The 11,599-nt window shown below is 35.9% G+C and overlaps 1 protein-coding gene across 1 annotated transcript in view; it reads left to right on the top strand.

The window, feature by feature from the left end:
• LOC104542519 (calmodulin-regulated spectrin-associated protein 2-like) overlaps positions 1-3,999 on the top strand; it is a gene marked incomplete at both ends in the record, with an annotated part of 47,047 nt that extends 43,048 nt beyond the window's left edge. The window contains 2 exons of the mRNA XM_010186861.1: positions 668-809; positions 3,860-3,999. Coding sequence (XP_010185163.1) covers positions 668-809; positions 3,860-3,999 — 282 coding nt within the window. The remainder of the gene's footprint in view (positions 1-667; positions 810-3,859) is intronic.
• Between the last annotated feature and the right edge of the window lie 7,600 nt (positions 4,000-11,599).

Below are 11,599 nucleotides of genomic sequence, written 5' to 3'. Positions count from 1 at the left end.
CCCCCAAAAAAAAAAGAGGGAAAAAAAAAAAGGGGAACCCTGAAAAATACATTCAGTGCAGAAAAATGCTGTGTTGGTATTCTGAACTAATGATATCTTTAAACACCAAGTGGTTTATCAAAATATTTCCTAACTGGGCTACTGCATGGTCATAACACTTGACCATTAATGCTTCTCTTATGTTTATGACTGCTTATAGCAACACATGCTAGTAGTAAAAATGGAGTAGATCAAATGCAGATTTCCTTTTTTCCAAATTTGGCAAGACTCTTAGATGTGTTAACTTTATAAAGCCATTTGACTTGCCTATAAACTGAAGTTACACCAGCTGAGGATTTGTCTCGTTTACACATGGATAATTTCTGTTTGTTTAACAATGAGTGTTGGTTGTTAATTAAGGTATATGAAGTTATTTAATTCAGTGTGCTATACAGAGATCATCAAAATTTGGAAGTTTTCAAGGAAAGGTTCAGTATTAGCACTTCCACCTAGATATGCTATTCAAAATGGGGCGTAACATGAAGTTTTAAGAAATTTAACACTGGGAATATTCAGCTATTTAATGAATATTGCCATTTCATTAACAGAGTGTAAAATCTGCTGTATGAATCTGTTTCTTCATGTGTTTCAGAGCCTTGTCTCTAAATTTCTGCATTCTGTGTTGTAGGCTCGTTACAGGAAGGAGCAAACATTGCTTAAGCAGCTGCCCTGCATTCCACTGGTGGAGAATCTGCTGAAAGATGGTACAGATGGTTGTGCTCTAGCAGCCCTGATCCACTTCTACTGCCCAGATATTGTTAAACTGGAGGGTACGTCTAACATGTCACTCAGCTTGTAAATATATGTCCATAAAAGTTTAAATGTCTGTGTTTGATAACTATGTGAAGGAAGGTGCTGAAATATGGTATACAAGAGACAAAACTTTAGTGTAGCCGGTTTAGTTTAACTTTGTGCCTATTTATTTTTATATTTAAATATAAGGAACCAAGGTGTCCTTCCATGTTGTGCTTGCTTTTGTGTCATCATGCTGATATAAACATATTAAGATATATTATTATAAATCTGATTGTGGGAAGGCATTTGCTTTTGTGCTGTAAAACTTGAAACTACCTGAAAAACTCTTATTCTTGAAGCTGTGTAAGTGCTTTTTTATGAATCTGAGCAATTATAGATATAAAACATGGAAGAGGTTAGAGTTAGTCAAGCTCTGCATAGCTGCATAGCTTCGCAAATAGTTGCTCCTTGTTCTGGACTTTTGGTTCACCTGATAGTTACCTGTACCACTTACAGAGTAAGCAGAAATACAGAGTCTAGAATGTCTTGGTGTCATGCTGTTCTATAATAGCAATTGTCTGTGATGATGAGCAGCTTCGTCTTGTTCTTTTGCTCAGTGGCCTGGTTAAAGTATCTTCCTCTTGGCAACTAAAAGCCTCATGTTGTTGTAAAATGCCTTGGCAGCTAACACCCATCATTTTCTGCCTGTGTTCTGTCCATGATACCTTTGATGTCGTGGGAACACTTAAACAGAAGCATCCCGAGAAGTCCAGGAATAGGAACAAGGCTATAAAGCTTGCTAAGGACTGAAATTTGGAATTCATGTACACAACCACTTTATAGGTTGCTTCCAACACAGTAGGCACTGAAGATGAAAGACACTAAAATGCATGTGTTCACTATTCTTCAGCTTGTGAATTTAGAAAAATACAACTTTCAGATTACATAAATGTTGCAGCCAAATATACACTATGATATCTGACTGGAGAAGAGTTAAAACTTGGGTCGTTTTGAATTGGGGTAACACCTAGTTCCTTCATACTGTTTTAGCATGGCTGAAAATGTGGACAGTCCGAAAGATCTTCTGTACCTTGTGTGACCATATACATACTTGCCAGCAGATTCCTCCAGCATCTGACTTTAAGCAAGACAAGGCACATGTCATCTTTGAAACTTTAGTTTGAATGTTCTTGTTAGGTGTCCTGACATCATCTTCCCTAAAGATATATAGAAATGTACATGTTGTTATCTCAGAAGTAAATTCAAAGGTAGTCTGAAGTGAATAGAAGCTTTTAAAAAGACTTTGGCCATCTTCCCTGTATTTAAATGCCATTTTTGATGCGTGTTAAATTTCACTGAGATTTAATTCTGCATTGGAACTGAGAAAGGAAGGTAACAAAAATACATATGCAAAATGCTTAAAAATGCATTAACAAAAAAGGAAAAAAAAATAATCTAGAGTTCTCTGTAGTCTGAAATCGGTCTTTTCATCTCATTAAGACTTTATTTAACTTTCAAATCTAGGTTTCCTTCAAGGAATACAGGACTAGAAAGGACTCCCTATGTTAGTGAGTCAAGAAATTGGCTATTGTACAAAATTATATAATTCCTTTCATGAATTTTACCATGTTCTATCTTAAAACTGTCTAGCACACTAGAATCTGTACTCTTCTTACCCACTGTTGCAGTGCTCCATTTTTCACGTGATTTTAAATCTTATTCTTGCTTTCTACCTGACTGTGTTTTATAGCCTGTCTACACATCTTTGTTGTTCATCCAGCAGTGCCCTTTGTCTTGAACAGCTTATCCTAATCGAATGTTTACCTTTTTGATATATTTTCTTTCTCTTGTCTTGCCCAGGCTACTGAACCAAGCCTTTTCAGTCTCCACTTCTGAAGTAGTTTTCCATTCTCATTCTTATCCTCAATAGTCCTTCTCTGCAGCTAGTCCAGTTTTGGTTCATCTTTCTTGATGAACATCCATTGAATATGGATGGTTGTAACTGTACACTGAATTCAGACTTTCAACCAGTGAATCACATCAGAATTTTATTAGATCCAAATGCGTGACTTCACATTTTGCATTACTACATTGAATGCCATTTCAGTCGGTTTAGTCAAACCTTTTTTCTATTGATCATCATCCATGGAGTTAGAATGATGGAAAGTGTCTGATTCTCTCAGGATGGGAATCCTTATGCACCTAGCATCAAAGTAGATTCCTTGTCTGAATAAACCTTTTGTCCTAAACAACTTAAAGCTGTTATTTGGCACTCTGTCATACGTTGTTGCTTTAGGAATAAAATGTGATGCATGCTCTGGAAGTATATTTAATTTTCTTTTCTTCAGTCCCTTTTACAAGGAAGTTTTTATTGCTATTTAATTTTCCAAGAGGCAGGCATAAAAAGAAGAGAACAAGAGGTTAGCTGAGCATAAATAGTATTTAGAGAATACTGTCTAACTACACTAGTCTATTCACTGCTACCACTTCTTTGTCTTTAAAGAACACTTTCAGAGTGATAATTCATATATCAGGGGCTTCAGATCCTTGTAATATCTTCTATTAAACATCTAAATCCACAAAAACCAAATACCTAAGACTAAACTGATGCTGTTTATTGAAAAGATTCAAGGTTAACAGCATTAAAATGCTCAAGTCCCTATACAAAGACAAAGACCTAGAATGTATGAAGAAGCATACATTTCCTACTGCCATTGCTGTATAGAAATCTCATTGAAAAAATTTATATTGGTAATTAAATTTGGGCTTTCATTATATGGAAATAGCAGGAGTTATGAGCGTAACTTCCATTTTCACAAAAGGCAAAGCAGAAAAAAATAAACTTGTTAATAGTGAAAAAACATAATTCAAGTTTAGAAAAATGTCTAAAGATATAAAACTGCAAAGATAAAATGAAGAGCTGTCACTATAATAATTTCTGAAATAGAAAAATAAAGGTCTCCTGGAGAAAAAAAAGAAATCAAGTCTGAATTTATGCAGAAAATGCTCCAGAACCTAGCAAAGCAAAAAACTTTTATTTACAGATCTGTAACTATATCTAATCTTTGCTTCTATTCTTTTTTAGATATTTGTTTGAAAGAGACAATGTCTTTGGCTGACAGCCTGTATAATCTACAGTTGATTCGAGAATTTTGTCAGGAATACCTTAACCAGTGTTGCCATTTCAGTCTTGAGGATATGCTCTACGCAGCTTCTTCAATAAAGGTAAAAAAAAAAAAACCCACCAAACAATACAAACCAAAACCAAACAAGATCCACAAGACTGTTGTTAATGATATATTTAGTATTTTTTGGTCTGCTGCTAGATGAAAAAGTGTGCTGTATCTCTTGTGATACAGCATGCAACGCACTAATCTCAGCTGCATGTAAAACCACCTTCTTTGGGCAGTTACGTTGTAGTGATTTCAAAGTATTTTAAAGAAAGCATTTGTGAAAGTATTGATAAAAACTTTGATTTTGTGCAAAACTATTTCACATGTTATCTTTTTAGTTATTTGTTTGTTAGTTAAAGCACTGATGTGTGATATTTCTCTTAAAATGCAGTTGTGACATACATTAGTTCTAATAAGGCTTTCACAAAAGGGCAAAACATTGAGGAGTTGTTTATGGCATTATTACTCACCATTCTTATTCATTTCTGTGTACACAAGAATTTAATTATTTTTACCCTTAAAGCTTTTTCACTTTTGTTAAAGTGTAAATTTCTGAGTTAATTTCCTTGAAAATCTAATTGTATTAGATTTTGTATTACTACAGTTGTTTGAATAAGCAATTAAGTGTTTCCAGCCATTCTAGGATTGTGCTCTTCTAGAAAGAGGGGTGGGAAAAAAGGTTTGTTTATTCTCTCTTTTTTTTCAAGGCTGTGTGGAAAGGCAAGGACTAATTCAATTATTTCTTGCCTAATTGTAACTTTAATTTTTCATTCTTGTGTTTCTCTTAAGACTTTCTTCTATACCAAATTTCATTTGCTTAAGATTCTTGTTGCCCTGCCTCCAGGGAATGAAAAATTATTTTTATAGAGTCAGCATATCTATTGCAGATGGAATGTAATTGGTTTCTAAATATCTGGGTCATTTCACTGCTTTTATGATCTTTACAGTAATTTCACAAGTTGAGCCACAGAGGCCAGAGCTTGAATACAGCTTTGTTGTCTCCTGTAGGGTTGAACCCAATCCTTTTCAAATAAGCAATGAGCTGCCAGGGTGAGTAAGGGCAGTAGGACCAGGCCTGTAAGTCTAGACTGCTGGCTGTCGCTGTTTTATTTTGTGTATGCAAAGTTGTGTAGTGGCTGCTTTCAGTCAGCTTTTGGTGTTTTTGAATTTCAGACACAGTAATCTGCCTACCTACTTGTTAAAAGTCTGCTGCATTGCAGTCTCTTGCCTGTAGTTTCCCAACATATGGTCCTACAATCATATTGAATGATCTTGAGTAGGACTCTTTCACTGCATTTGTATTGTTTCTCTCTGCTTACAGATACATGGTATAAATGGAATTCATTATTCTTCAGTTTCATTTTTGACAATTAATAATACTGCTTTTTACAGTACTCGTTTGAATGATTTCTCAAGTAGTATGCACTATGAAGCTTCAGTTTTTTAAAAAGTAACTATATTAAATGTTTTGTCAGTATTTCAGTGCATCAGACTTTACACTTCTAAAATGCAACAGACTCAGTAATTTTACTGTTTCTGAATGCTGTTTTTAGCGAGGATTTAGATTTCTTTCAAAGATTTAGAGTATTTCTAGAACTGAGAAGGCCCTTTTGTGATCATGTTTTTACAAGTTGCTGTGGTGTGGATACTTATTTAGATGTAAATGCTTCAAAGAAAGGCTGCCAAGTTTTTCTTCTAAAACTTGGCACAGAAACTTTGGCTAGTGCTATAAACTGTTTTTCCAGTGCTAAGAATTAAGTTGCTTTCAAAATAAATTCACAGTTAAAGGAGCACTTCCTTAGTTTTCCAGTTTTAAGAAATGTACATATTCTCCCAAGAATTTTACTGTGACTTTGAAAGAATTTGTACTGAAAATGGATTTTTAAAATACTACACATTAAATTAAGCTGGTCAGTAGAAGTCACCTTTATTATCTCAGTCTACAAAATTAACGTAGTATCAAGTTTTAGGATTTATAGAGGCATGTGTCTTTGTTTCAGGTGCCTTTGTTAATCAACAAAAATTCCTCTTTGTCTTCAGCGTGACTCATACTGCACAGTTGATGCATTGCTTTTGCTTAAAACTCTGTTGTGTTCATAGTGGTGACAGAACAAAAACCAAACTGCTGATATATTAGTGGAAAAGCCTCAATAAAAAAAATTACAACTGAGTTTCTGGAATGACAGTGCTGTGCCTGGTGTGGTCCTAGAAATTACACCAAGTATCCTGACTTCATGCTAGTCCTTGAGAAGGAAGGGAGCAGAACCTCTCTCTTTTAAAGTGATCAAGGACAAAGCGCACAGCTTGCGTTCTTCACTAGGCACACTGCGCTGTCCTGTTACGTTTAGTCAAGGTAGGTTGTAGATGGTATATGTATGATACAGAGATTCAGTGCAGGTCTTGACCAAGTGATTGTGCCTGATTTTGGCTTTCCCATCAGAACGCACAGAGACAAAGTCAGATTAATTTAAAACTTCACTTAACGAGCATCCAGAGTATTTGAGATAAGCTCTGAGATTTTGCAGTAGATGAAACTATTGGCTTAGTTCTGTTTCAGCACAGAGGAGAAATAAGCTTTGTGTGGATTTCTAGACAACCTTAATGTGTCACAGTCAAATGCAGCAGAAAGTTTTGTTGCTCCTCACTTGCCCATTTCTCCTCCTCTAAGGAAAAGATATTTGTGAAGTGCTTCATAAGATGTTTACTAAGGCAGGGCTACTGATGTTAAAGAAAAAATATTTGAAGACATTCCATGGATGCTTGAGGCACCACCAAGGAGCTGTACTAGTTCCTGGTTGTTTTCCCTTGAGTCAAGTGAACACAAGTAGAGAGACATTACAAAGTTATAATCACAGTATTTTCTGAATCATCCCTGCGTATTTAACAAGAGAAAAGAATAGAAAATCTTGGAGCTCTCTTTAGTTGTGCAGTTTGCTTTTTTGCCCTGATCCTCCCTCTTCCTGTAAGCAGTTTTATCCTGAGACAGGATTTTTTAAAAAATGTTTTGTTCTTTTCTTGTACCTGGGAAATTACATAGAAGTGAAAATGATGTTTTGTTGCATCTTAACACGCACACGTTCTGCTTATCCAAGGAACAAGTTTGTAGAAATAAGAGAACTTTCATGAAATGCCATCATAGGAAGCATGAACCACCCTGCAGAGCTGTAAAGGCTTCTTTATTGCTTTGGCCCAGCAGTTGATAAGTGCTGCAATGTAATAGACAATACGTAGCGTTTCTGGCTTGAATAAGACTCTTAGGAAAAGTATAATTCCTGAAAGGATGTTGTAAGGGACATGTATGGTCCCTGAAGAGAAAGAAAAATAAAATATGGCATATTCCATTTGTCACCTGAGATACATGTTGAAAATATTTCTAAAAGAGGAGAAAAAATACATCTTTGGTTGTATTTGGTTATATCCTTGATATTTTTAGATCATTCTCTGCCAGCTTATTCTTATAGGACTATAGGGTTCAAACCTAAGAACAAGTCATTTATGAAGTTAACTATCAAAGAGGGTACTGACGGCCAGCTTGAATCATTTGATGTTTACCATTGTTTGAGAGCTCACACAGGATCTGAATCAACTGACACACAGTTAATTATTGTCTTTTGTAAGTGCTCCTTTACTTGAACCTTCAAAAATGTGTGGGTTGGTTTGCTTTTTTTGTTTTGTTCTTTAATAGTGATCCTAAACTTTTGCTACTCATTTAATCTACAGGTGTTGTACATTCCCTTTTTGTTGATAAAGAATTGGGTCAGGGTGAGACACAGATCTCAACACCCTTTACTAATTCAACTACTATATTAATAATGGATTCATTCTATTAATAAACTGTTCACACAGTGCATTCATTTGCTCACACAGTTCATGCACACACGCGTGCTTGCTCAGTCACTTTTACTGGGTTGGAGGCTAACCCGGTGGCCTCCCAGAAGTAAGTGGTCATGTCAGCCCACCAGTGGCTTTTGGGAAGGTGTCCAGAAAGGCTCTCAAGGGTTCACTTGTCTCTATAGGTGTGTACATACATATAATCATGTACTGTTTGTATGCATATAACAGCTACTGCCCCCGTGGGTGTGGTTAGGGTTGTACAACCTGCTGTTGGCGCTGGCAGGTGCTGATGGCCTTGTACAGGTCTGGCCGAGTCCCGCTCCTCTGAACGCGTGGGTTCCTGGGGTCTCAGCGGGGCCACCGGTCTGTGCACCCTTGCAGTTGTTGGCAGATTTTCATGTGCTGCCCCTCAGCATGGATGCTTCCTCTCTGGCTGCCATTTTCTGGTAACTGTAGAGTCCATTCACCCAACCTCATGCAGAAGGCACGTTTATTTAGAATGAAAGCTTTTCAAATATGAAATTAGGCAAATCTGAGAGATTATTGTTGTCTCTTGTCTGCAAAAGGCATTCCTCTGACCTGTAGGTGGGCCAGGCTCTAAACCGTGCACAATCAATTAAGGGTGTGGAATAGGTACCTTATTTTTTAATTCGGTTACGAACCAGAGCAGACAGAACAAACATTTTCACTGTCAAAGGCTCAGTAAGCCAGATAGGCTGGTTCCACAGCTTCCTTTTCTCTTTTTTTTTTTCCCTCCACTGCTGAATTGAACAGAAGAATATAATATTTAAAGAGTTGTTTTATACTAAATATATTGTATTTGAACATTTCAAATACCTGTGCTTTCTGATGTTATGTTGATGGTGACTTTGCAAACAACATCAGCAGAAGCTGTACTCAGCCTCATATTTTCCAAGATATGTAAATTAGTATTCTAATATGTCACATAAATAAATCCTAGAAATTAAGGGCTGTGTGATGTCTGCAAATGCTGTACAGCTTTCCCTCCAATCCCAATGGAAAAAACCACTGCCAATCAGACTGCTAACCCAAGTCTGAACTGCAGCTGAAGTCCCTGTGAGTGTGTGCATGGACTGCGTAAGGACCTGGGAGAGCAGCTGGCTGTGTTTGGTGAGGCAGTTAGGTACGTGTGGTGGGAGTCACTCCACGGATTTGATTCTCATCTGGCTGCTTTAAAAGGACTTGAGATCAGGAATGAAAAGGAAGATTCAACCAGGGAACAGTTCTTTCAGAGATTTCCCTCCAGAGAAGGAACAAATGTTCCTGACTCCTTATTTAAAGGGGAGCAGCATGGTTTGCTTTCGCTGGTGTTAATAGGCCAGTTCTCCCACTTCTTTGTGCTGCTCTGAAATCAGACACACTGAAGTTTTCAACTGGAGTTGCTGTGGCAGGAGATAGGACAAACTGGGCAGTGCCTGGATCATACAAAGAACTGTAATTTGGCCTCCCCCAGAGAGTTTGAAACACTCCAATTTTCTTCAGCCTTGATGCATATATGTTGGCACTTCTATAACATATAAACTATGTGTTTGAGGTAACTTACTTTTCTGGCCTACTGAAAAGAGATTTTAATGTGCATTGTGATACAATTTTTGCAGTGTGTCTTTATGTTCATTTTGAGAAAATTCCTAAAAGCGTCTGTGGCTGCTTTTCCATTCAATTTTAATGATTCAAGCCTGGTTACAAATTTTTTGTTTCACTTGACCTTGTAGTTATTATTCTGTAAATGTGCAGATCTAAAAGCTATAAATATTAGAAGGATATCATTTAAGTGGCAAGGTTGGATGTACTATTTCTGCTAGCTAACTTGATTTAAAAGATAATCATGATTTTAAAGTTGTGGAGGAGGAACAAAGATAGTAAAGTAACTGATTGTTTTTTTACAAAATTTTATAAAACAAGCTAGCTTCTATCTCCCTTTGATACAGAAGCAAATAATGGCTTTAGATTTTATACTTGAAATATGGGAATATTTTGTTCTTGCAAAAGGTGATCTTCCAAAATGTGTTTAACAGAAGTACTTTTATTGTAGAGTAGCAGAAGGTGCAACACAAAATGTAACCAGTAGTGCAGCTGACTACGTGCAACTAGTGAACAGTCTGCAAATATAAAATTGAAAAACATAAATCTGAATGTTTACCAAGTAAAAGCACCTATGAAGCTGCAAGTCTGCCATCTGCTGTCCAATGGTTTTGAGCCAGTCTGAACTGCTCAGAGCTTAGTTATTTTTTAGTACATTAAAATACTGTTATGCTTCTGAATATTTTTATGTGGAAGTGCGTGCGATAATCATGTGATGAGCTACTTGAGCTTTTGTCCCTATAGTCAAGGCAAAACCTGTGGAAATAATATCGACATTCTTTCTAGCCCAGGGTAGCAGGATTACTGCAGACACACCATTTCTCCAATAAATCAAGTTGCTGATCTTCTGTATTTCCCTTTGATCATTATTATTAAAAACCCTTTCTGACTGAAAGTAACTTGTGAGAAAATGTGTTTTCCATCATGATGTTTCACCACCAAACATCTAAATTAGCCTCGGTTCTAAGCAGGCTGTGCAGCCAACAGTTTCATCTTTACGTCAGTAAATATCACTCTGGTGATTTTGGCAAAACAAGCTGCCTTGCAGTAACTCCAGACTGCATGTAGTCCAGATATGTTTGTAGAAGGAATATCCGAGTCCTTCATTAAATGCAGCATTTCAACATAAACATAAGAAATTGGACTTTATAAATACAGTATTATTTCAGATGAGGACAAAGCTATGATTAGAACATTTAATAATTAATTTTTTGTAGAAAAAGAAATCAAGTTAAAAATGTAGAAGTTTGAGGAAGGTAAGGGGAGAGGGGAACTATTAAAAGAAAAACTGTAGAAATTGTAGAAGTAAAAATCATATTTTGTCTGACAAGTACATCTGATTTTTTTCTCTATGTGTATTGCTTCCTAATGAAATCAGTGTGTGATACCAAAATGCTATGCTTAACATTTGCTTTGAATGGAAAAGATTTTGCTATGAACTTCTATTCATTCAGATCTGTTGTGCTGAATAAGCAGAGACAGGGTTTTTCCTAGTCTATTTATAGCTTGTATGTAATAATTATGGCAACATCTGGCTGATCAGCTTTCAGTCTTAAAGTAACCCTTTGCTGGAGTAAAGGCTTATCTACATTAGAGGTATTCAGTAAAAAGAAACCCAAATCAAAAGTGTCAAGTAGAGATTTAAAATTATATTTTCAAATTCACTGATACAGAATTGAGGCTATCTCATTTATTATTAAACATTGTTGTTATAAATTTATGTATATTTTTAAAAGATGTTCTTACTCCTAATGCCAGTGGTTTGTTTCTGAAATAAAACGACATTTTGTTTAGAAATTTTGTCAAATGTTTACTCACACTCCAAGATCAGAGGTCTGCATTTTTAAGGCAACTAAAATTAATGCAGCAATGGAATTTGACATTTAAGGGACTGAAAACATAGTGAAGCTGTCAAAAGAAGTCTTAAATGGAAGTCTTATGTAGTTTGGATGCAACTTTTAATTTGAGTACATCCTCTGCAAGCATACATCATTCTTAAAGAAAAAATTAAAAGAGAGGTAGTGTCTGATAGTTTAGTGTAGCAGTGCTAGTTTTCTGAAGTACAGAAAGTTTTATAGGACCAAATATTAAGAGAACTTCATTATTAAAAAAGGTCTCAAGGAAATATATTTTATGTATAGTAATATATAGGTATAGTAATAAATATGTTTTATGTAAGTTAGTTTGTGAAAACTAAATTAATAAGGGATGAGGTT

Source organism: Mesitornis unicolor, unplaced genomic scaffold, assembly GCF_000695765.1.
Source record: "Mesitornis unicolor isolate BGI_N332 unplaced genomic scaffold, ASM69576v1 scaffold15076, whole genome shotgun sequence".
Taxonomy (NCBI): Eukaryota; Metazoa; Chordata; class Aves; order Mesitornithiformes; family Mesitornithidae; genus Mesitornis; species Mesitornis unicolor.
Note: the sequence above shows the minus strand (reverse complement) of the source record. Positions and strands in the feature narration are given on the sequence as shown.